At 38.4% G+C, this 24946-nt stretch overlaps 15 protein-coding genes across 15 annotated transcripts; 10 read left to right on the top strand and 5 right to left on the bottom strand.

Moving 5' to 3' along the window:
- Positions 1–138: 138 nt before the first annotated feature.
- On the top strand, positions 139–3012 carry CRT10 (Crt10p; the record flags this gene model as incomplete). Its single annotated transcript, XM_056225575.1, has 1 exon — positions 139–3012. The coding sequence occupies one exon, from the start codon at positions 139–141 to the stop codon at positions 3010–3012; it is 2874 nt and encodes a 957-aa protein (XP_056079380.1).
- Positions 3013–3228: 216 nt separating this feature from the next.
- On the top strand, positions 3229–4302 carry MET22 (3'(2'),5'-bisphosphate nucleotidase; the record flags this gene model as incomplete). The annotated part of the gene is made up of 1 exon (XM_056225573.1): positions 3229–4302. One exon carries the CDS (start codon positions 3229–3231, stop codon positions 4300–4302), a length of 1074 nt encoding a protein of 357 aa, XP_056079379.1.
- Positions 4303–4519: 217 nt separating this feature from the next.
- INP54 (phosphoinositide 5-phosphatase INP54) lies at positions 4520–5674 on the top strand (the record flags this gene model as incomplete). The annotated part of the gene is made up of 1 exon (XM_056225572.1): positions 4520–5674. The coding sequence occupies one exon, from the start codon at positions 4520–4522 to the stop codon at positions 5672–5674; it is 1155 nt and encodes a 384-aa protein (XP_056079378.1).
- A 245-nt stretch (positions 5675–5919) lies between these two features.
- RIB2 (bifunctional DRAP deaminase/tRNA pseudouridine synthase RIB2) lies at positions 5920–7695 on the top strand (the record flags this gene model as incomplete). The annotated part of the gene is made up of 1 exon (XM_056225571.1): positions 5920–7695. The coding sequence occupies one exon, from the start codon at positions 5920–5922 to the stop codon at positions 7693–7695; it is 1776 nt and encodes a 591-aa protein (XP_056079377.1).
- Positions 7696–7869: 174 nt separating this feature from the next.
- On the top strand, positions 7870–8403 carry RTG1 (Rtg1p; the record flags this gene model as incomplete). Its single annotated transcript, XM_056225570.1, has 1 exon — positions 7870–8403. The coding sequence occupies one exon, from the start codon at positions 7870–7872 to the stop codon at positions 8401–8403; it is 534 nt and encodes a 177-aa protein (XP_056079376.1).
- A 186-nt stretch (positions 8404–8589) lies between these two features.
- Positions 8590–10020, top strand: HST1 (histone deacetylase HST1; the record flags this gene model as incomplete). Its single annotated transcript, XM_056225569.1, has 1 exon — positions 8590–10020. The coding sequence occupies one exon, from the start codon at positions 8590–8592 to the stop codon at positions 10018–10020; it is 1431 nt and encodes a 476-aa protein (XP_056079375.1).
- Positions 10021–10066: 46 nt separating this feature from the next.
- On the bottom strand, positions 10067–11422 carry NUF2 (kinetochore-associated Ndc80 complex subunit NUF2; the record flags this gene model as incomplete). Its single annotated transcript, XM_056225568.1, has 1 exon — positions 10067–11422. One exon carries the CDS (start codon positions 11420–11422, stop codon positions 10067–10069), a length of 1356 nt encoding a protein of 451 aa, XP_056079374.1.
- A 214-nt stretch (positions 11423–11636) lies between these two features.
- NBA1 (Nba1p) lies at positions 11637–13139 on the top strand (the record flags this gene model as incomplete). Its single annotated transcript, XM_056225567.1, has 1 exon — positions 11637–13139. The coding sequence occupies one exon, from the start codon at positions 11637–11639 to the stop codon at positions 13137–13139; it is 1503 nt and encodes a 500-aa protein (XP_056079373.1).
- A 188-nt stretch (positions 13140–13327) lies between these two features.
- Positions 13328–13804, bottom strand: SDH5 (succinate dehydrogenase assembly factor SDH5; the record flags this gene model as incomplete). Its single annotated transcript, XM_056225566.1, has 1 exon — positions 13328–13804. The coding sequence occupies one exon, from the start codon at positions 13802–13804 to the stop codon at positions 13328–13330; it is 477 nt and encodes a 158-aa protein (XP_056079372.1).
- Positions 13805–13995: 191 nt separating this feature from the next.
- On the bottom strand, positions 13996–15363 carry THP1 (Thp1p; the record flags this gene model as incomplete). The annotated part of the gene is made up of 1 exon (XM_056225565.1): positions 13996–15363. The coding sequence occupies one exon, from the start codon at positions 15361–15363 to the stop codon at positions 13996–13998; it is 1368 nt and encodes a 455-aa protein (XP_056079371.1).
- Positions 15364–15522: 159 nt separating this feature from the next.
- Positions 15523–16491, top strand: DSC2 (Dsc2p; the record flags this gene model as incomplete). The annotated part of the gene is made up of 1 exon (XM_056225564.1): positions 15523–16491. The coding sequence occupies one exon, from the start codon at positions 15523–15525 to the stop codon at positions 16489–16491; it is 969 nt and encodes a 322-aa protein (XP_056079370.1).
- Positions 16492–16773: 282 nt separating this feature from the next.
- SMKI15G0870 (uncharacterized protein) lies at positions 16774–20661 on the top strand (the record flags this gene model as incomplete). The annotated part of the gene is made up of 1 exon (XM_056225562.1): positions 16774–20661. One exon carries the CDS (start codon positions 16774–16776, stop codon positions 20659–20661), a length of 3888 nt encoding a protein of 1295 aa, XP_056079369.1.
- Positions 20662–20901: 240 nt separating this feature from the next.
- Positions 20902–23292, bottom strand: MDM20 (Mdm20p; the record flags this gene model as incomplete). The annotated part of the gene is made up of 1 exon (XM_056225561.1): positions 20902–23292. One exon carries the CDS (start codon positions 23290–23292, stop codon positions 20902–20904), a length of 2391 nt encoding a protein of 796 aa, XP_056079368.1.
- A 294-nt stretch (positions 23293–23586) lies between these two features.
- Positions 23587–24462, top strand: BRX1 (ribosome biogenesis protein BRX1; the record flags this gene model as incomplete). Its single annotated transcript, XM_056225560.1, has 1 exon — positions 23587–24462. The coding sequence occupies one exon, from the start codon at positions 23587–23589 to the stop codon at positions 24460–24462; it is 876 nt and encodes a 291-aa protein (XP_056079367.1).
- A 202-nt stretch (positions 24463–24664) lies between these two features.
- ATP19 (F1F0 ATP synthase subunit k) lies at positions 24665–24871 on the bottom strand (the record flags this gene model as incomplete). Its single annotated transcript, XM_056225559.1, has 1 exon — positions 24665–24871. The coding sequence occupies one exon, from the start codon at positions 24869–24871 to the stop codon at positions 24665–24667; it is 207 nt and encodes a 68-aa protein (XP_056079366.1).
- Positions 24872–24946: the final 75 nt, after the last annotated feature.

Genomic DNA, 24946 nt, shown 5'->3' with positions numbered 1-24946 from the left:
ATTTTCAGTGAAAAAAAAAAACAAGGGAAAATCTTGAAAAACCATACATAAGTCCAAAAGTACCATAGTAATGAAGGTCAAAAGCACAATCAAGAAGTACTAGTACTTCCTAGACTTGAACCTTTGGTTTTGAATATAATGCCCTCTCAGCTGCCCAATGAAACTGACGACCCATTTACGAAGTGGTTAAAGTCTCGTGCCATTATCCAAAGGACTGTATCGACGAGAGAGTGTTTTGATTATGAAGTATTTTTAGCTTCTGGCGGCTGGAATATAACCAACGAGATGGTGACATTAAGAAAATACTACCAACTCAAATGGTCGAACTCAAGTTACAACTGGTTTCACCCAAAGACTGTTGACTTCATAAAGGAACGACTACACAACTTAGAAAAACATGACTCCTCATGGAAAATTCCGAACATTTCCCATTCATCCAAAAAAATATTCGTGGAGGATATCAAATCTGCGTTCTCAAACTTAGAACCTGTCTGGGGTCCAGCAAGGCTCTTAAATCCAGCTGAGTTACTGTTACCACAAGACGAGAAATTGCTCGTACAAGAGATACCACTAGAATTTGGACCTTTTCAGTACACGAATAGGTTTGCGTATGGTGGTTTGCAATTCAAGAACAACTTATTTGTTACATATGGGAGTTATTCCTTCTTGGCTGCTGGCCAATGCATTGAAGTCCATAATTTTGATGTACTATTGAACGGTTCGTCACTAGAAATTTGCCATGCTCTGTTGCCTGTGATAATACCGGATGACAGAGACGCAAGAACTTCACATAACTCCTCACATGTGAAATTCAAGGATACACAGTTTAACAGCATTCCAGAACTATCCTCTATCAACTTTTTGAAGATTTGTAACTTCATGCATCAAGATTTTCTCTTGACGTGTGGTGATAATGGAGTTGTTTATATTTGGGAAATCAACAAAATTATCAAAATATTCAATAAATTTACTTCAGATATGCTAGGTGGTACAAATAACAGTCGAGAAAGATACATAAACGTAGATCCATATATGGTGTTAAGAGTAGAGGAATCCTGTTGGAGTGTTGATGTAATAGATATAAGTGGTATTATATACATCGCTGTGGGACATAATAAGCCTGGTGTCACAGTCTTTGCATTCGATAAAGATATAAAGAAGGAAAGGAGATATATTCGCCCTTTAGATCTTCCTTCATCCCATAACGTTCCCTGTGTTAATTTTGTTCCGAATTCAAAAGATTCTAATGGATACATTGCATTAAGTTACTGTTCTATATTTGGAAACGTCGTTACCATTAAATTGAAGGAGTATGATTCCATGATTTTGACGAACTTCCTTGATACCCAGTTTTTTGGAGAGGACCTGTGGACAATAACACCATTGACAAATAAAGATTTTGTAAAAGTGGATAATTTTGAATCGCTAAATCTTAACTATCAAGAAGGTTTCAAGGAGAATAAGCTATATTCAATTTGTCGAGATGATTTCTTGCTTGGATATTACTGCGATAACGCCTATCTCTCGGGAAATTTCGGTATTGGTACATTACTCAATCAATTTCAGGTTCCTGTAACTGACCTACGGCTGACTTCTTCAGAAGGAATACCAGATGAAGTTATGCTATTGAGATTTACCTCATTCGATAGAGACTATACGACAGCTGGTTCAATAAAATACGAACACAGTAGAGAGGAATTTGCGCTTATTCTACATGCTGGTGACTTAGGTGATATGAATGATAGAGTAACAAAAATCCTTTCATGTGAACATTTACAACAATGGACATTTTGGGATAATTTTGGTTACAAAAATTATCCAGCTAATGATCGTGGATTTTCGAAGTACAGAGATATTATCAGCACATTTCCACAACTTATAATACCCAATGGAAGAAATAAATCGTCACAATATCAGAGTGCTTCTGACAGAAAAACTTGTGAGCCGTTCACTTACAAGCTTACAGATATAGAAAACGATATTGAAGAGATGTCTAGGGAGTTTAATCGAAGTATTCGAAATTTGAAAATGGATAAACAAAGACAACTACAAACTTCGAAAGAATTTAAATCGCTAAGTTCAGTAAATCACTTACCGATTATTGAATCTGGCAATTTTCTATGGTACAACACTGATGCTGCAGCCGATTGGAGAACACTTTTTGGCAAGGATTTGAGCACAGTTTTAAGGAACCCGGAGATTTGTAGTAGCGCTCAACTGAACTGGGCAGAGGATGATGGAGTCAACAGCGACCCTGAAAATGAAGAATCTGCCAACAACTTGACAAGTTTCCAACGCAGGTACAGGGAGACTGAACAGCGTGTTCACCTGAAATCAGATTCACAAAATTCTTGGGGGTTTCATAATTACGTCAGAAACGTCAAAAGATTATTGGAGTCAGTTGTGCCAGGCTCAGAAGATTCGCCCCTTGGGTATCAACTATCTGAAATGCATTATGACTTTTTCTTCCTAACCACAGCAAATAGGTTGGTGCTGATGAAAGCGTATCCGCTCATAATTATATCAGCGACACCTCACGAGATTTTTCCTCTCGATGGTGTCGTGTCATGTACCTCGAAGTCTTTACTGCAGGCATTGAACAGAATAAATTTTGTGTGTCACATCAAGGAACTAAATTGTATAGCTGTAGCCTCACAACTGGGTCTTATTTCGTTACTAAGATTAACAGAGTACAGAGGTATCTATTCGTTTCGACAAGAGTACATTCTTGGATGGGAAGTCCAAGACCCTGTTAACCCTAGTCTAGAGTGCAAGTGCAATAGAAACTTGTTTGATGCGCGTATTCACGGTGTGGATGGAGAGAACTCAAACACGTACTGCGGTGTGTGCGATGTATATTTTCCCATGGGTGATATATGCGGTCTAGATTACACTTACACAGCTGGCGGCGAAGACTTGAAGCATAAGGGATATGCCACCCTTTATGTAGCGTCAAGAGGCACCTTAAGAGCGTTTAAGATCACCACTGAGCATGAAAATACTCAGTTATAGCATATTTTGTCAGTTACATAGCCGTCTACATAATACATTTCTTACTGAAATACACAGATGACTTAAGTTAGCAATATCACGTGGTGAATTTTTGCTTTGAATTTGCAAGAAAAGAACCATGCCACACATATAAAGAACGTTTACATTTAATTTTAGTTGTCAATAAGTAGTACGGAGAAACTTAGAGAACAAATTAAACAATCGTGACACTTCAGGATGGCATTTGAAAGGGAATTGTTGATTGCAACGCAAGCTGTACGTAAGGCGTCTCTATTGACGAAAAGAATTCAATCTGAAGTGATCTCTCATAGAGATTCCACTACTATCACCAAGAGTGACAATTCACCAGTCACTACTGGTGATTATGCTGCCCAGACCATTATAATCAATGCCATCAAGAGTAATTTCCCGAACGATAATGTGGTAGGTGAAGAATCATCATCTGGGTTGAGCGATACATTCGTCTCAGGGATTTTAGACGAAATAAAAGCTAATGATGAAATCTACGACAAGATTTATAAAAAAAAAGATTTTCAGTTTACCAGTGATCAGTTCCCACTAAAGTCTTTGGAAGATGTCAGACAAATCATCGACTTCGGCAACTACGAAGGTGGCAGAAAGGGAAGGTTCTGGTGTTTGGACCCTATTGACGGTACCAAGGGGTTTTTGAGAGGTGAACAGTTCGCAGTATGTTTGGCATTAATCGTAGATGGTGTTGTCCAGCTTGGCTGTATTGGGTGTCCAAACTTGGTTTTGAATTCTTATGGAGCTCAAGATTTGAAAGGTCATGAATCATTTGGTTACATTTTCCGTGCTGTTAGAGGTTCAGGTGCCTTCTACTCTCCATCTTCAGATGCTGAATCGTGGACCAAAATTCATGTTAGACACTTGAAGGATACCAAGGACATGATTACTTTGGAGGGGGTAGAAAAGGGACACTCGTCTCATGATGAACAAACCGCCATCAAAAACAAGCTAAATATATCTCAATCTTTGCACCTGGATTCTCAAGCCAAATACTGTTTGTTGGCCTTGGGCTTAGCCGACGTATACTTACGTTTACCAATCAAGCTTTCTTACCAGGAAAAGATCTGGGATCATGCCGCAGGTAACGTTATTGTCCACGAAGCTGGTGGTATTCATACAGATGCAATGCAAAATGTCCCCCTAGACTTCGGAAACGGTAGAACATTGGCTACTAAGGGAGTTATAGCGTCAAGTGGACCACGCAAGTTGCATGATTTGGTTGTATCTACATCATGCGCTGTTATTGAATCAAGAAAGGCCTAAAATATATATATACTTTACTTAATTGATAGACATGAATACATAAGCATATACATATATATATTTGTGTCTATGTATGTCTATGCTTATATACTATATGAAGAATAGCTTTTTCCATTTGTCATTACATCGTGAAAAAGAAAACAATACTTTTAAAATTGAAGGGCAAATACTAGCAGATAGGAAAGGAAGGGGCCAAACCCCAACATAGTTTTAACCAATGAACAAAAGAAAATGGAAGGTATCAGTCACCACATTCAATTGCGGTAAAGAGTTTCCTGTTGAAAATTCGAAAGCAATCGTTAAGCAATTGCTCTTTCCTTATGATAACGGCATCTCTCAACTGGAAATGCAAGATGTATATGTTTTGGGCTTTCAAGAACTAGTTCCCATATGGCAAGGCTCTTTCCCTACTGTGAATCGTGACTTAATCGATGGAATTACAACCACTGCAGTTGATTGCTTAAATGAAAAGGTGATGGCTCTCCAAGGGGATGAGCAGTACTCGTGTTTAGGGGTGAACAGCCTTGGTGCCATCACTATAATAGTATTATACAACAATAAAGCGCTAAATGTGAAAGGAAGTATTATAAAGAGAAATGGCAAATGCGGTTGGTTTAATACGAATTTGAAAGGCGGAACTTTAATAAGCTTCAAAATGGCACGTAGTGGAGATGAAAACTGGGAAAGATTTACTTATATTTGCGCACATTTAAATGCAAATGAAGGTGTCAACAATAGAAACCAGAGAATAAATGACTACAAACGAATCATGAGTGAACTATGCGATTCTGAGATTGCCAAAAGCGAACACTTTTTCTTTCTAGGCGATTTAAATTTCAGGGTGGGTAGTGCTTACGATCCTGCTACTGACTATTCTTCCGCGACGACATTGAGACGTTTATTAGAAAATTACGAAGAGCTAAATCTGCTACGTAGAAGCGAGGGTGAACCATTATGTAAGGGTTTCCAAGAATTAGAGATAAAGTTTCCACCAACTTACAAGTTCAAGTTATTTGAGGAAGAAAAATACAACACAAAAAGAATTCCATCATGGTGCGATAGGATTCTATACAAAGAATATTCTACGCCAATATCAGAACAAGAAAGTACGTACCGCTCTGTCTCTAGATCCAATGCTCTATTATTCAGTGATCATCAACCTGTTAATCTCACTGTAGCGTTACCAAGGTCTACAGGAGGGGTGGAGTCGTTGTCGCTAAATGTAGAAGAGTACCATCTAGCCTGGAGTTACGGCCTAATGGGAGAAATTGGCGATGCAGTCATTGGGTACTGTGGTTGGCTCATAAGTAAAAACGCACATTATTGGATATTGGGATCTATATTATTATATTTACTGTTAAAAATCCTGTAAAGTAACCTGTGCCCATGTATTTATAATTTTCCATTTACTTTTGACACAGGTAACATGAAGTTGTACCATTATTCCTTATTTTCTTATTTCTATTCCTATACCTTTCTATACTCTATATCATTTCAATACGTAAGTTGTGAAAAAATGAAAAAAACGAGCAAAGCTAATAAATTCTGAGAGGTAGAAAGGAAGAGAAGAGAAGGACGTTGAAAAAACAACCAGTATTAGGAAGTCTGATTGTGAAAATGGAGGGCTCCACAAGTCAATCAAGCAACGAATTCAACATTTTATTGAATAAGGAAATTGAGTCTGCGAAGGAAGTGAGGCTCAGAAAGGATGCAAACAGAAATAATAGTAAGGTTGAAACTAACTCCAAGGTTAAAGATGCAAGTGGATTTAGGTTGAGAGTTATCCAAACTGATGGGCGTAAGACCAAAAAAGTAGATCCGGATTATGAAGTTGCAATTGACGGACCTTTGAGAAAGATAGTACCGTATTTCTTCACCTACAAGACTTTTTGCAAGGAGAGATGGAGGGATCGTAAGTTAATAGATGTGTTTGTGAGTGAATTCAGAGACCGTGAGCCAAGTTATTATGTAAAAACCATTGCGGAAGGAAAAGTCTACTTAAACGATGAACCGGCAAACCTTGATACTATTATTCATGATGGTGATTTGATCACTCATAAAGTACATCGACATGAACCGCCAGTCACATCTAAGCCTATAGATATTGTGTTTGAAGACAAGGATATTCTCGTCATTGACAAACCCAGCAGTATTCCTGTACATCCAACAGGTAGATACAGATTCAATACCATTACAAAGATGCTTGAAAGACAGTTAGGATATTCGGTGCATCCATGTAATCGACTGGACAAACCTACGAGCGGATTAATGTTTTTGGCGAAGACTCCTCAAGGTGCAGACAAAATGGGAGACCAAATGAAAGCGAGGGAGGTCACCAAAGAGTATGTAGCCCGTGTGAAGGGCGAGTTCCCGATAGGTATAATGGAAGTGAACAAGCCTGTCAGATCTATTAATCCTAAAGTTGCGTTGAATGCTGTTTGCGAAATGAGTGACGAGAATGCGAAGCATGCTAAGACTGTTTTCCAAAGAATCAGCTATGATGGACAGACAAGTGTCGTGAAATGTAAGCCATTGACGGGTAGAACACATCAAATAAGAGTTCACTTACAGTATTTAGGCTTTCCCATAGCTAATGATCCTATATACTCGAACCTAGATATCTGGGGCCCAGAATTGGGTCGCAATGGTCTCAAAAACTATGACGACATCGTTTTGAAACTAGACGCTATTGGAAAGACCAAGCCTGCCGAGAGCTGGATTCATCCTCATAGCGAAGGAGAGTATTTGCTTGGTCGTCAATGTGAAGAATGCGAGGCTGAAATGTACGCAAATCCTGGTACCAATGACCTGGATCTCTGGCTGCATGCCTTTCGGTACGAGTCCTTGGAGAGGGACCCAGATACGCAGAAACCTCTCTGGAGTTACAAGACAAGATTTCCAGAATGGGCCATAGAACCGCACCGCAAATACATGGAAATGGCCGTCAAGGAGGCTGACAAATGTGGGCCAACAAAGACTGCCTTCAGTGTAGGTGCTGTTCTTGTCCATGGCAATCAAGTGCTTTCTACAGGATATTCAAGAGAGCTACCTGGGAACACTCATGCAGAGCAGTGTGCCCTGATGAAGTACTCACAATTGCACCCAGACTGCCCAACCATAGTCCCTAGGGGAACCGTACTCTACACAACCATGGAACCGTGCTCTTTCAGATTGAGTGGCAATCTACCCTGTTGCGATAGGATCTTGGCCACTCACGGGGCCATTGGCACCGTCTTCGTGGGGGTCATGGAGCCTGATACATTTGTTAAGAACAATACAAGCTTGAATAAGCTAGAATCCCATGGCGTGGACTACATACAAATACCAGGATATGAGAAAGAATGCACTGTCATCGCCTTCAAAGGCCACGACGATGACGGTGATAACCCCTAGATCATTTAGCATATGTAGTATCGTGTCATCTTATATTATAGAAGTATAATCATTTGTTACTAGAAACGGAAAAAGGCGCCACCGAAAATTTTGAGTAAAAGAACAGAAATGAGTTCCTCCACACACACAACAGACATCACATAGGGAACAAAGAAAGAACGCAAGCCAGCAAACATGAGTAGCATTCCAGCTGGCACTGACACTGGATCTTGTGGTGCCAATTTCAAGAACGATCGCAAGCGTAGAGACAAAATTAACGACCGTATCCAGGAACTATTGAGTATCATCCCCAAAGACTTCTTCAGGGACTATTACGGCAACTCTGGCAGCAATGACACGTTGAGTGAGTCTACTCCAGGTGCTTCGGGTCTATCCAGCAAGGCCAAGGGTACAGGAACCAAGGATGGTAAGCCCAACAAGGGTCAAATCCTGACTCAGGCTGTGGAGTATATATCACATCTACAGAATCAAGTGGACACACAGAACAGAGAGGAAGTGGAGCTCATGATGAAAGTCACTCAGCTGGCAAAGCAGACGGGTACTATTGTCAATGATATAAACTTAGAGAACACCAGCGCTGAAGTCGCGCTCTCCAGAATTGGCGTGGGGCCGCTGGCAGCAACGAATGATGACTCAGTAAGACCACCAGCAAAAAGATTGAGTTCCTTTGAGTACGGAGGATATGGTGAGTACGGAAATGGTACTTAAAACCACAAATGGTCCTCAGTGACTACCATTTTAATTGTGCTCGTTGGTAGTGATTTGAATACTTCAATCTTTTTTTGTTGTTTTTGTGAAAAAAAAATCTACATGAAAATACTGTCAATACAACAAACAATAGCGTTATTTTAGTGATTAGTCAAGGGGTGGTACTTTCATGTTCGAGAGCTGGCCATGACGATGATGAAAAGACCTCACGAGGAAGAGTCAGATAATAATGATACAAAGAAGCTGAAACTGAGATCAACATACCCTTTTATCCTCAGGAAAGATAATGTAACTGGCAAATTTATCTTTCCTGCGATCACTAAAGATGATGTGATGAACGCACGACTGTTTCTGAAAAATAATGATTTGAAAACGTTTTTAGAGTATTTTTTGCCAGTGGAAGTAAACTCCATTTATATTTATTTCATGGTCAAGTTGTTGGGATTCGACGTCAAGGATAAAGAGCTATTCATGGCGTTGAATTCCAACATCACCTCCAATAAAGAACGTAATACCAGCACAGAGGTATCATCTTCACATGCAAAGTTTGAAGATGACGATGAGTTAACGGACCCCTTGGAGAAAAAACATGCTGTAAAATTAGTTAAAGATTTGCAGAAAGCGATAAATAAAGTCCTCAGTACAAGACTACGATTACCCAACTTTAGTACCGTTGATAATCTTACCGCCACTTTACATAACGCCAAGAAAATTTTGGTTCTAACCGGTGCTGGGGTTTCAACTTCTTTGGGTATTCCCGACTTCAGATCTTCTGAAGGGTTTTATTCCAAGATCCGACACCTTGGGTTGGAAGATCCCCAAGATGTTTTCAACTTGGATATATTCCTACAGGACCCTTCTGTTTTTTACAACATTGCCCATATGGTTTTACCGCCTGAGAACATGTATTCTCCCTTACACAGTTTTATCAAAATGCTGCAAGACAAGGGCAAATTACTAAGAAATTACACACAGAATATAGATAACTTGGAGTCATATGCAGGGATAGATCCTGATAAGTTGGTGCAATGCCACGGTTCATTTGCCACAGCGTCTTGCGTGACTTGCCACTGGCAAATTCCTGGTGAGAAAATATTCGACAATATAAGAAATCTCGAATTGCCATTATGTCCCTACTGTTACCAAAAAAGAAAGCAGTATTTTCCTATGAGTAATGCAAATAATACGGCACAACCAAGCACGAATTTCAATTCACCAATTTTAAAATCTTACGGTGTTTTGAAACCAGATATGACATTTTTCGGTGAGGCCTTACCATCGCGATTCCATAAGACCATCCGCAAGGATATACTAGAATGCGACCTGCTGATTTGTATAGGTACCAGTTTAAAAGTAGCTCCCGTATCTGAAATTGTCAACATGGTACCTTCACATGTACCGCAAATTCTAATTAATAGGGATATGGTCACACACGCGGAGTTTGATTTAAACCTGTTAGGATTTTGTGACGACGTGGCCAGTCTTGTAGCTAAGAAGTGTCATTGGGATATACCACATAAAAAATGGCAAGATTTAAAGAAAATCGATTACAACTGTACGGAAATAGATAAAGGTACATATAAAATTAAGAAACAGCCACGGAAAAAACAACAGTAACCAAAAAGAAAAAAGAACAAAGGAAATAAAAACAAAAATACCACCACTATTGCGTATATTCGAGCATTTCATCCATGTATTTATTAATATGACCAGATAATAAAGAATATTCAATTTCAATTTCTTTAACTTCAACTTCGAAATCTTTTTGTAATTGTTTAATTTCATCATCTAATTTATTGATTTTACCATTGATCAGTTCATCTTGAATAAAAATGTCTGTCTTGTCAATCTTAGGTTTAATTTCGTTTTCATATTTAACCTGTAGTTCCGACAATTTAGAATTATTCAACCGAGACTCTTCTTCAGTATCTTGTGATAGCTTTTCCAAATTATTTAGTTGTAAATCTAACTGTTCTTGTAAGATTTCTAATTTGTATAAAATACCCGTTTCCAATACATTCGACAGTTTCGACTTGTTGTTGATTAAATTTTGCTTCAATCCTGTCAATTCCGTTTCGGTTCGATTAGACTCTTGTACCTCGCCTGAAATTATTCTTAAAACATCATAAAGCTCGCTAATTATGGTTTCAAAAGTTGTCACTGTCGCTTGCAGGTTCTTCTGCTGTGTACTTAAATCGTGCAAAGTCTTTTTCCTTTCCGTCAAAAGATTGTTCAACTCTTTGATCCCTTCAGATAACTCTCTGATGTCTGTATTGGAGATTTTTATTAGCTTATCTCGATTAGACTCCAATTCTACTATTTGAAAACTTAAAGCCTCTAAATCTTTAAAAATTGACTGTTTTGAAATCTTGTAATCATTATAATCTATTGATAAAGTTTCTTGAATCTTAGTTAATTTTTTTAGCTGAATTTCCAGCTCTTTATTCTGCTCTTCCAGTTTTTGGAGCTCCTGCTCATCGGGAATATTTTCCCCATCTGTGTCCTCGTACTGCTTTAACTGTTGCTGAATCAGGTTATAATCATCGAATTTAGATCGAAGTTGCCCTAACAAGGACTCCATTTGAAGGATAAACGAATTGCAATCAAACATCCGTTCTTCCCTAAAACGAGCATAATTCACCACAGCACTCAACAAGCGCTGTGTCCTTTGGGCCTCAGGCTTGTATAAATCTGTCATGTTGAAATCTTGAACGCCTATGTTCTCAAAGAACTTGAAGCAAATTTTGTTCAATACCAAAACATTCAAGGTATCAGAATAAATGTTTTCGTTCTCATCCTGTAAGTGACCTTCACCCACATCCCGACTGCTACTATTCAGCAACGACTCTACTGAAATACCCATGAAGTTTTCTATGATTTGCTTGTAAAGGGTCACCATATAATCTGAAGTGGGCCTAGAGATATTCTCCTGTGTAGCTAAGGCAAAATCGCAGCTCTGTAAACATATTACCAGTTCCTGTAGGTCTAATACTGGAAATACATCTTGATTCCTGCTCATATTAGTTCAACGTTGTTCGAACTTTTAACTTAGTACCTGCCTTTTGCATGTATTTTTTATGATGATGTTTATTATTATTGTTATTGTTTGTCGTATGACCCGATTCGGAAAATCGATCTCTTGGCCAAATGGCTGGCATCATCAAGAAGATAAAGAGCAGTTGTACACTTAACTAACAACAGGACCATTATCGAGGCCAAACAGGTGTGTAACTATGTCAGAAGAGAGAGAAGAAAACGGGCCATCTAGAGCCACACTAAATACCCAGCGACTTTCAGCGATGATTGATTCACTGAACAATGAAAAAGATGAAAAACTCTTTCAATCTCCTACAACTATTAAAACAGTGATCCCAGGCGAAAAGGTGGACGAAAGTAATGTATTTAAACCCCCATCGAGACTATTAAGATCACCTGCTGGTGACGTCTCGCTACCACCACCTGGTGACAACAGATCAAGCATGATTTCTAACTATTCCGGAGTCATTCAAGAAGGCGTTGAAGTTTCATATATTGTCAGGCAACAAAACCAAGAAGAGCATGCCAGCAACGGTTCCAGTAGTTTGAGTCCTTTGAAACAGTCCGTAAGTAAAGAAGATCTACCAGCGTTGCCTATGTTGCCCTCAGAGGTGACGTTGACCAAACAACTGAATGATGGTCAAAGCAAAAAATCAAAAAATGAAGGAGACGAAATTATCATTAGACCAGTTACCAATGCCAAACCAGTGGGGAGGTTTAATTCTAGCACCTCTAAGAAAGCAGAGAATCGCGGGTCACTAAAGTTACTATCAAGTCCTCGACGTCAGGAAAAGGGTTTGCGTTCTTCCATTGGTTCAGGTAATTTAGCTAGTGAGAGCGGATCCTCCACTTATAACACCAAATTTCACCAGTCTATCCAGGAGCAGTTAGAGGAAGAAGAAGAGGCCAATGGCAGTGATAAGCTTTCGATTGTTTCTAGTGTGATACCAGACTTGTCAACTAAGACAAATGATGTTCCCAAAGAAATGAAGCCAATACGTTCTGAAACCAATGACTACAATCCGACCATTCCCCCCAGAAGTAAAGATCGTCCTAGGTCAAGGTTGTTTATCCAAGAAGGTGATGTCCAAGACGACTTTTTAGATGCAGAGGTATTACTGACACCGATCCAAACCGCTGGCCATTATAAGAATCTATCACAGATTTCTACCGTTAGCGAACAAAAGTCCGAATCATACTACTCCGCAGCGACCAGTATGCCTCCAGAAGAAGAGGCTTACTTGACGAGACCATTGCCCAGTACGCCCAATGAGGATTGCAGGGATGCATCAAATTTGAAACGTGACGACACGTTAAAGGCTGCACATACTAAAGCAAATAAAATATCAACTACTGCAGACGAACAAGACGATGATAAATACGAGGATATTATTGAGGAGACACCCAAGAAAACTAATATCAAGAAGGATGCTAAAAAAAAGCAGAACAAAAAAAAATCTGTTAAGGAATTGCGGTCATTTGACATCGATACTTTAAACCAGTTATTGAGTGTGACAAAGGGAACCTTAATTGGATCTGAATTTGCGCAGCTGGGGATGCAAATAGAGGAGAAACGTGCCCTGGAAAGATTAGTGGACTCATTGTCAAGATTAACCGCAGATATGGTTCTCGATCCCGATCGTTATGAAGAGGGGTTGAAAAGATTGGACAAAGCTACAAAGGCCCTTGAGGGATTCTGATGATAGTGATAGGAACAGTTATAATAGTAATAGTAATAATAATAATAATAGTAATAGTAATAGTAATAGTAATAAGTATAGTCTAGTGATAATGTTTATGTTTTTTTTCCTATGAGACTTATTTACAAGCAATGAAGTATATATAAAGGGAAAAGAGAAAGCGACAGTAACTCAATCGCTTGTATTTACTAATACTTAGACAAATCAGGCATGCTTAAGATTTCCTTCTCTTTATTCTCGCTGAACTCTTGTAGTTGCTTCAACAACTTAGAGTTAGACCATTTTTTAGGCAAAGGACTAGTTTTGAAATTCTTTGTAGCCCAATAATAGATATCCCAGTCCAACTCATTCAATAGAGAATCATACTCTTCCAGTTCCTCTTCGTTCATCTTCTTCAGATATTTGGCAGCGAACCCCGACAAAAGCAAGTCTGTCTCCAGGATCCCTCTTTTCCGTGATTGATATATCAACCGTGCTCTTTTCTTCTCTATGGACTCGTTGGTTCTCTTTATAGGGGAAATTTTGATTCTTGTTACTACATCGTCGACGTCATCTTTGTCACTACAATACCACCTGCGGCACCGCAACCATGCATCGGTCCTTGTCTGAAGGTTGATAGTTCTGTAACTTTGCAGCGATAGTGCCTTCGTGAGTGGTGAAAACATCTTGTGTTTCTAGGTACGTCTCTTTAAAGTGTGCTCCCTTTAAAAATCACTTCTCTTGTTTTCGTTTTCACAAATTCCGCTCTTATAATTCTAAAATAAAACTCATAAGTAAAATATGCTTTTTCACACTCGTATAAACATATACACATATACATACACTCTCTTCCTTTCTTCCTTGTTCTCTATATGTATCACCAAAGAATTCGTGACTGTGCAGGAAACATCTTGGTGATCCGTTCATTAACTGGCGGAACAATTTCTTGAATCAAGGTGGTCTTTTTTACTACACAGAGTTGCAATTGTGGGAAACAGTTCGCACGTAAAAATCCCAAGTTGATCAATGTCACGAGCACGTTTTCCACGTTCTTGGGGGAATGGATGCCGTTATAAATAGTAATTTCCTGGACATTGGGATCTCCAAATGTCTGAGCAATGGATAGCTGCAATGCCCGTTCTATTAACGAGTATGGTAGTTTGTTCTGGCCCCATTCGGTAGTCCAGATCTTAATTACCGTTTTGAGCAGATTTCTGTATGTGACCATGGGCAATTTCTCTAGTAGTATAATTAGCAACTGTCTTGCACACAAATGACGTTCGTTTTGTCTCAGCCAGAGGCTCACGCCTTGGATGTTCCCAGAACGTACATAATTGTACAGAGCGCTCCAATTATCAATTATTTCCTGAGTAAGGAACGGTCGTAACGGTTCCCATTTGACCATTTTGCCCAATATCAATCCCGTGGGGATCATGTAGTTGAGTATTCTCGAACCATTTCTAATGATCGCTTGATTTGTTAGAGGCAGACTCAGGAGCGATTGAAAAGCCTCGTTGAATTGAACAAAAGCGTTGTGTACTTGAGAGTTCAAGAGGTAGTATCTTCCTAAGAGGTATCTATATTCTATCTGCTGGTCGATTTGGTACTCATTGAAATGTGTAAGCATGCTTTTTGGTTGAAAGTTTTTGAAGATGTTGGAACACAGTTGCGGTGACTCGATTCTGAAATAAATGTTATTCAGTTTATTGACTAGGTACAGCAGTATTCGCTGTTTTCCTGGAATATTTTTAGATGATGCATTACTTCGTGGAGGCTTGATACTGTTAAATAATCTTGATAGGATGGACGATATATGCGATAAAAATTGATGACCGCTCGTATGCAACTGTAGGTGAAACGAGTCAAGCCTATCAGCTATGCCGATGACAAGCTCCGTCTCTCTGGTTGATACTGTTATGAGTTTTTCGATATGAGGAGCATTGTCATTGACGAGGCAATTGATCAAGCATTGATAGAACTCAAATATTAGATCCGAACTGGACCAGACTGACCATGGGTCAACATCTCTGGCATATTTTAGATACGATACACACATCATATTAAATCTCGTATCATTAGGCATAGCCGGGTGTTGCTCTACCAGCGTTTCCAAGCGTTTGTCATCAGATCCGGTCAATTGTTGCTGCAAGAGAGCAACTTCGTGACCATTTTGGGACAGGTTCAATGTCAATTGCACAAAATTCCCGTGACCTAATTGATCAAGCAGTTGATTGGCCACATCCATTGCTAGGTGCCTCTTTATCCCTGTTCGGTTTTCTCTTTTCGATGTTATTGTATAAGAGGTTCTTTTTCTCTAAAAATGAAAGATAAAATTGATGGATGAACTCAACTTTCAAAGGGAGGAAAAGACTAAGAACAGAAGAAACACAAACGCTTATATATAATGTCTATGGAACCTCCAGTAGGGCTGGCTTCCATGCCTGTCACCAAACTGTCCATGGTTATGACCCTTGTGGTGCCCTTAGTGGCTTCGATTGCAAGTTACAAGCACCTATTCCTGCTACAATATGATCCTTTCCTACAGACGTACCATCAGTACTTCCGCCTGTTTATATTCCAGTTCTGTGCCATCAACGAATCTGACACGGTAATACTGGCGCTATTATGGTATCTGTTTAGACATTTGGAACGACTGCTAGGTTCCCACAAGTATTTGACATTGATTGCTCTATCATGGATGTACACCACATTAGCAATCTGGGGATTGAATCTCATTTGGAACGCTTTTATTGGGCAGTTTACGTGGCTTCAATGGAACAACTTTAGCACAGGTTCATTGCCCATCGTTTTAAGCTTGATGCACTTTTACAAAGAATACACCCCTCAAATTTATGAATGGAGTATAAGATTACTGGGACCTCGAGGAGGAGTGGCAAGTCAAAATTATAATAAGCAAGAGGACAAGAGCGCTGTAGATTGGAGTATCAACGATCAGTTCCTTCTAAACGGGTTAATACTATTGCTTATACTAAACCAAGGATTTGCAGGAATAATATGCGGATTCATTAGCTGGATGTGTGGTATTTTCATCGACAAGGGCCTGCTACCGGGACTAGACCATTGGCGAATACCATTTGTATCACATTACATCTCCCGAGGCCCACCTACCAGGGCTGATGTTGCTATGGCTGCTAATGCAGCTACAAATACGGCAGCAGCAAGGGCAACAGCGCAGGCAGCCACTGCTGTCGCAGGAAGTTCAAATGCGGGAAACTCTGGACCTGCAAGCATTCCACTTCGTGGTTCAAGTACCACACCCACAGATTCGTCTACTGCTGGCGACGACGAACCTGGTGCCGATGAGCCTGCAAGGCCCCTGGGAGTCCAGTTTTTGGATATCTTTCGAAGATGACTTATATCAGTATATACTTGTATAAACATGTAAACATAACAACGTTTTATGAGCATCGTTTACAATTCCATGCCTGGCTGTTGATTCTGCTTTATGTCTGGCTTTGGTGTTGTTGGTTTGACACTTATACGAATATCGAAAGGTGGAAAAAAAGAACTTAGTGATGAGATAAACGACTTCGTAGTGAAAATGCAGAAGTAGGCACAAGAACTTGCTATCTTTCAAACGATCATCGTATTTCAAATTACAAGCTGAAACGCCAAATATCGAACTGCAGGTACTATGTCACAGCGGAAGAACGGCGATGTAGCCACTGATTTGATAGAAAATAAACTTTCTTTCTCAAGAATCCCTAGGATAAGTCTCCATGTAAGGGATTTGTCAATTGTTGCCTCCAAGACCAACACAACGCTGGTTAATGCATTTTCCATGGACTTGCCCAGTGGGTCGGTCATGGCAGTTATGGGTGGGTCAGGGTCCGGGAAGACTACGTTGTTGAATGTTCTAGCATCCAAGATAAGTGGTGGATTAACTCATAACGGTTCTATACGGTATGTCTTGGAAGACATGGGTTCTGAATCTGGGGAGGCAAGGCTAAAGGTGGGTCACTTGGATGACCAAGACCACCCTACTCATAAGCATGTGATAATGGCTTACCTACCGCAACAAGATGTGCTTTCCCCCAGGTTGACCTGCAGAGAAACTCTTAAATTTGCAGCAGACTTGAAACTTAATTCATCCGAACGGACTAAGAGAATAATGGTTGAGCAGTTAATAGAAGAATTAGGGCTCAAAGATTGTGCCGACACTTTAGTGGGTGATAACTCACATAGAGGCCTTTCTGGTGGCGAAAAGAGAAGACTAAGTATTGGTACTCAAATGATTTCAAACCCTTCTGTCATGTTTTTGGATGAGCCTACTACTGGTTTGGATGCTTATTCTGCCTACTTGGTTATTAAAACTTTGAAAAAACTAGCAAAAGAGGATGGTAGAACTTTTATCATGTCAATTCACCAGCCGAGATCAGATATATTATTCTTATTAGACCAGGTTTGTATTTTGTCAAAGGGTAATGTAGTATACTGTGACAAAATGAATAATATCATCCCTTATTTTGAATCTATTGGTTATCGTATTCCTCAGCTCGTGAATCCAGCCGATTATTTCATCGATTTGTCAAGTGTAGATTCTAGATCAGATAAGGAAGAGGTTACTACGCAAAACAGGTTAAATTCATTGATTGGTCATTGGCATGATTATGAAAGGACTCATTTGAAACTACGGGCGGAATCTTGTATAGGCAACGCTACGGAAATTCATATTCAAAATATGACTACCAGACTACCATTTTGGAAACAAGTTGCAGTCTTGACGAGACGGAATTTTAAACTTAATCTTTCAGATTATGTTACTCTAATATCGACTTTCGCAGAACCGCTGATCATTGGTACTGTTTGCGGTTGGATATACTATAAACCTGATAAAACTAGTATCGGTGGTTTAAGGACAACGACCGCGTGTCTGTATGCATCTACTATTTTACAATGTTACTTATATTTGTTATTTGATACGTATCGACTTTGTGAACAGGACATTGCGTTATATGACAGAGAGAGGGCGGAAGGTTCGGTGACACCGTTGGCATTTATTGTCGCCAGAAAATTATCTCTCTTCCTTTCTGACGATTTCGCCATGACCATGATTTTTGTCAGTATAACGTATTTCATGTTTGGACTCGAAGCAAATGCTAGAAAATTCTTTTATCAATTTTCTATCGTATTTTTATGTCAATTATCATGTTCCAGTTTGTCCATGTTATCAGTTGCTGTATCGAGGGATTTTTCTAAGGCCTCTTTAGTGGGGAATATGACATTCACAGTATTATCAATGGGGTGCGGTTTTTTTGTGAATGCTAAAGTTATGCCAGTGTATGTTCGTTGGGTTAAATATATTGCCTTTACATGGTATTCATTTGGTACTCTGATGTCTAGTACTTTTACGGATTCTTATTGTACCTCTGGCAATCTCGAGGAATGCTTAGGTAACCAGATTCTAGAAGTTTACGGATTTCCGAAGAACTGGATAACCGTGCCCGCTGTTATCCTATTATGTTGGTCTATAGGATACTTTGTAGTAGGTGCGGTTGTACTGTATTTGCACAAGATTGATATTACTTTACAGAATGAGGTGAAATCAAAACGAAAGAAATCCATTAGCAAAACTCCCACAGAAGTGAAACCGGAAATTCAGCTGCTAGACGATGTTTATCACCAAAAGGATTTGGAGGCAGAAAAAGAGAAAAAAACAACTATCACTATAAAATTGCAAGACATAGACCTACGAATCATTTTTTCAACTTCTTTCTCAACTTGGAAAAAAGGTAACTTCCATCGCCACGAAACTAAACAAATTTTACAATCGGTGAATGCCATTTTCAAGCCTGGAATGATTAATGCTATTATGGGACCATCAGGGTCAGGTAAGTCCTCACTGTTGAATTTAATTTCTGGCAGACTAAAATCCTCATTTTTTGCGAAGTTTAACACTGCAGGATCGATTATGCTCAATGACATTCAGGTCTCAGAGTTTATGTTCAAAAATGTATGCTCGTATGTTTCGCAGGATGATGACCATCTTTTGGCCACCTTAACTGTAAAAGAAACCCTTAAATATGCATCTGCGTTAAGGTTGCATCATTTAACTGAGGCAGAAAGAATGGAAAGAACTGATAACTTGATAAGATCTCTGGGTTTAAAGCACTGTGAGAACAATATTATTGGTAATGAATTTGTTAAAGGCATTAGTGGTGGCGAAAAGAGAAGAGTAACGATGGGGGTGCAATTATTGAATGATCCTCCAATCTTATTACTAGATGAACCAACTTCTGGACTAGATAGCTTCACATCTGCTACTATATTAGAAATATTGGAGAAGCTTTGTACAGAACAAGGGAAGACAGTCATTATTACCATTCATCAACCAAGGTCAGAATTATTCAAACGATTTGGTAATGTTTTGCTATTAGCTAAATCGGGTAGAACCGCTTTCAATGGATCACCTGATGAAATGATTGCTTATTTTGCTAAAATGGGATTTAATTGTCCTTCGTTTACGAACGTGGCAGACTTTTTTCTCGATTTAATCTCAGTCAATACGCAAAACGAACAGAATGAACAAACTTCAAGAGCAAGAGTTGAAAAGCTACTTACCGCATGGAAAGAAAATATAGAAACTGAAAGTATTTTATCCACTTCACTTTCTGAAAAACAACAATACTCTCAAGAGTCATTTTTAACAGAATACAGCGATTTCGTAAGAAAACCAGCTAACTTGGTTTTGGCATACATAGTCAACGTTAAGAGGCAATTTACTACGACAAGAAGAAGCTTCGACTCCTTAATGGCACGTATTGCACAAATTCCTGGTCTAGGTGTTATCTTCGCCTTATTTTTTGCTCCGGTCAAGCATAATTATACTAGTATCAGCAATCGTTTAGGGCTGGCACAGGAATCTACAGCGTTGTATTTTGTGGGTATGTTAGGAAACTTGGCATGCTATCCAACTGAAAGAGATTACTTTTACGAAGAATACAATGACAATGTTTACGGAATAGCACCTTTTTTCTTGGCTTATATGACTCTAGAGTTACCGTTATCCGCATTTGCTTCAGTTTTATACGCAGTGTTTACAGTATTTGCATGTGGGTTGCCAAGAACTGCGGCCAATTTCTTTGCGACCGTTTATTGTTCCTTTATTGTTACTTGTTGTGGTGAAGCTCTGGGTATAATGACGAACACATTCTTTGAAAGACCAGGATTCGTTGTTAACTTTATTTCGATTATTTTATCCATTGGTACCCAAATGTCAGGATTGATGTCGTTAGGCATGTCGAGAGTATTAAAGGGTTTCAACTATTTGAACCCTGTGGGGTACACATCTATGATTATCATTAATTTTGCGTTTCCAGGTAATTTGAAATTAACATGTGAAGATGGTGGGAAAAATTCGGATGGTACATGCAAATTTGCTAATGGGCATGATGTTTTGGTTTCATACGGCTTAGTGAGAGATACACAAAAGTATTTGGGAATTATTGTGTGTGTGGCCATTATATATCGTCTTATTGCTTTTTTTATCTTGAAGGCCAAATTGGAATGGATTAAGTGGTGATTTTGAATGAATTTCTTTGGATACTTGTAAAGAGAACATCGTTTTTTGCTGGGTACATAAGGGTTTAAAATTTAATTCTCCTTGAGAACCATACAGTACTTGTTTCACTGGGATATAGTTGAAAAGGATACTGATATAAAAGTCTTGCGATACATGTTATTTTATCTACCTAAAAGAAAACTAAAAGAAAAAAAAACCGTCCAGTTGTAATAGTTCTATAATGAAGACGAGATTTAAAGTTTATAGATTTCTCACATTCTTTTGGATGCTTAATAATGAATTTTTTATATTTTTAATACTTTCAGGTTTAGAACCAAGCTCTTTTAATAAGCTGCTATATTTGCCATTGTGTAATTCTTCAAACGCTTGGACTAAAGTATTTGAGTATTCTTTGAAAATATCATCGCAACAGCCTCTTAACTCCTTAAGGGAATTCTTGATTAATTTTTGAACTTCTTTATCCTTGATCCTTTTTAAACTGTCCAGAGTTTTTAAAGTTGCTATTTTGGTGAGATAAGTATGAGATATCTTCCAATTTTTTTTTGTATTTATTGGAATTTCCATTAACTTAGAAATTAAATTGCCCAGCTCCTTGCCGTTATTTTCGTAAATTTCGAAAAAAATCTGAAATGACATTGATTCCACTTCGGTCAGGTTATTATTCAAATGTTCTTCAAAGTTATCTGATGGAAGTTTTTCTAGAAGTGCGCTTACTTGTTCTGTTTTCTCTCCATTTGGCAAAGCTTCGATAATAAGTTCTCTAGTCAAGGCTAACAAAATCGAGTTCTCATTCAAATTAACATATTCTAAAATTCCATCACGGTTGAGAAATCGAGCAATGTTATTATCTAGTATCGAAAAATCTCTATTATCCGAAAATGATAGGTTTTCCGTCATTTCTAAAGACCGCCAATCTCCATGTAATTTTTGCAGTAGATTGCCGCGTTTGTCGTTGCATAAACGTGAGAACTGTAAGTTTTCTAAAGTTTTGATCCATCTGGTATAAGATTTCATTAGTTTATCCCTCATCTCCAACATGCCTAATATTTTGCTATATGAATTTCTTTCAAATGCTACCTGGATATATTTTGGTATATTAGCCAGAGATACATCATATAAATTATTATGTTCATGGAAAGTTTTGGAATAAAATTCACTTTGTTTGTTAGGAAATAAAGTAGAAAACCTTGTAAATATCATGTAATCCATGGAATCTGTTTGAACATTTTTGATTTTTAGATTGGAAAAATGGAAATAAGCATCGGGGACTAAGCCTAGATACATGTATAAAACAACTAGCCAACACATAGTGCCAAAGTTATGAGGGTCCTTGATTTGGTATTTTTCCAATATTGTTATACATAAAAGAATATCCTTCAAATCGGGATTAGTTTCTTGGCATATATTCTTCACTATTTCTAATACGAATTTAGAGCAGGATGAATAATCGGTTATCGATTTTTTTGACAAGGTTTCACTAAACTTGATGTAGTCAGTAACTGAATCACATTCAACCAGTTTTAATTCTAAAATATTACAATGATGAATCAAATCCTTATCATCCGGATCGTACTTGGCCATAACGTTTTTAAACATATCTGTATTTATGTAGCCAGCGTAATGATTCAAATCAATTGAGCAGCAAGGTTTATTATGGTACTTTGATAGATAATACGACAAAGATGACTCTGAAACAGAACTAGTGTACACTATATCAATTTTCAATCGTGCCAATCGAGTATTCCTTGAATCGCCCAAATTTTTATCAATCCAATGTTTAACCTCCTCTTGAGGTGTAGAAAGTTTGTAGCTCGCGTCAATCAAATTTATAATTAATTCATAATCATCAAGACCTTTTTCAATAAGTTTCGAACAAACTTCAAAAAGCTTTTGCGGGGAATTCAACAATTTGGCGTGCTTCAGGATAAAGTTTTTCAAATACAGGTTTACTGAAGTATCAAAATTAACAAAAGCTATTTCAACAATCTCTTCCGAGATATCCTTAGATTGAGGAAACAGTTCATCCAATACCAGACAATAAGCGATGATTTCTTGTACATTCTCGAACGGTTTCAAGTCTAACAAAGACTGACGTGCCAGCCTGGCCAAAATAATTTTTTTTGGTTCAGGAAGAGTGCTTTCCTGGAATCTTACTACGGCTAAAGTTGAAATGGCATTCCAAAAGTAGTATACTCTTTTAGGCAGGTTCCCGCTATCGCAATACTTGGCTAGTTGAAGGGATGCTTTGCTCATTTGGTTATAATTCGAATCTTCCAAAGCTTTTGAAAACCAATGGTACGACAATTCGTAACTAGGGAATTTAAAGTTGCCTCTTTCATACACGTGTAAGGCTTCGTCGTACTTCCCCAGTTCTACAAAGAAGTTGTGCAAAAACTCCAAGGAACGAGTGTCACCCGTGATTTTTGTTCCATTTAGCCCGAAAGGCTCATCCAATAGCTTAATGTAGTCGAACTTACTAGGCGATTGCTTAAACTTAACATAAGTTTCGAGAATCTTGAAATACAATGCGTTAGGGAATTGTTTTTGCAATTGTGCCAGTCGTATATAGCATTGTTTGAAGCTAGATTTGTTTATTAGCCCTAGGATTTCCTCCTGTATCTTCTCGGACATGCTTCAACCCCCGGTTGGTTATACCTAATCTTTTATGGATCGTTGCTTTGCCACTGAGTTTAGTTTCAACTTGATTTGTATTCTTTTCTTGGGGCCTTCGGCGGCCCGTAAGAAGCGACTTTCGTTAGAGATGACTGAAAAAATTTTAGATGCTCATCGCAAGAGTTTGCAAAGAAGCTAATACCTTTGGCATAGTGAATAGTAGAGTATTTACAAGCAAGAGGTCTCCAAAAACAGATCTGCTGGTCATCTTTCTTAAGTAATACTTAAATTGTTGCAAGTATCCGAATAAATATGTCTTCTATCTACAAGGCCCTTGCAGGAAAGAGCAAAGATAGTAAATTTGAAAAGAAGCAAGGCAATGTCAAGCAATTTATGAACAAGCAAAGAACACTTTTGATTTCGAGTAGAGGTGTTAACTACAGACATCGTCATTTAATTCAAGATTTAAGCGGTTTATTACCTCATTCTAGGAAGGAGCCTAAATTGGATACCAAGAAAGATCTTCAACAATTAAACGAAATCGCTGAGTTGTATAATTGTAATAATGTTCTATTCTTCGAGGCCAGAAAACATCAAGATTTGTATCTATGGTTATCTAAACCACCAAATGGACCTACTATTAAATTTTACATTCAAAACTTGCATACCATGGATGAATTGAATTTCACAGGTAACTGTTTAAAGGGTTCTCGTCCAGTATTGTCATTTGACCAGCGTTTCGAATCTTCCCCACACTATCAATTGATTAAGGAGTTGTTAGTACACAACTTTGGCGTGCCACCAAATGCTAGAAAGTCCAAGCCCTTTATCGATCACGTCATGTCCTTCAGTATCGTGGATGATAAGATATGGGTGAGAACATACGAGATCTCACATAGTACTAAAAACAAAGAAGAATATGAAGATGGTGAGGAGGACATATCATTGGTGGAAATTGGTCCCAGATTCGTTATGACTGTCATTTTGATTCTAGAAGGTTCATTTGGTGGTCCAAAGATCTACGAAAATAAACAGTATGTTTCACCAAATGTCGTAAGAGCTCAAATTAAACAACAAGCTGCTGAAGAGGCGAAATCTAGAGCCGATGCTGCCGTGGAGAGGAAGATTAAGAGAAGAGAAAATATCATTGCTGCGGATCCTTTATCAAATGACGCTTTATTTAAATAATGAGCATATTGCCATCACGTAGTCTTACATAGTATTGTACATTAAAAAGAGATAATATGAAAGGGTGAACGTCACGCTACCTGGATGTAAACGTTTGTTAAATTATAAAAATGTTTAAATCCTGAATATCAAAAGCTGTATGTATAAAGAATATTTACTGTATGTACAAAAGGCCTTCAAAAGCGGAGCAATCGAGCTTTATTTACGCATCTTGCCTTTCTAAATGTTTCTTCAAGTAGTTTTCAATGAATTGTTCTTCATCTTTATTGTCAGTTTTGATATCAACAGTTTTTGCCTTAGCACTTTTGAAAGGATTTGGAATAACCAATAAACTTAATAGTCCTAATGTTCCAATAGCTAGTTGATGTGGGGGGATAGCTTTCCCCATGAAATGATAAGCAGCACCCATTTTGCAGTGATAAGTGATGTTGAAGAACGACTGACTTTATTCAATGATACTCGGTTCTGCATTTCATGATATAAC

Source organism: Saccharomyces mikatae (genome assembly GCF_947241705.1).
Source record: "Saccharomyces mikatae IFO 1815 strain IFO1815 genome assembly, chromosome: 15".
NCBI lineage: Eukaryota > Fungi > Ascomycota > Saccharomycetes > Saccharomycetales > Saccharomycetaceae > Saccharomyces > Saccharomyces mikatae.
This window is presented reverse-complemented; position numbering and strand designations above follow the sequence as displayed.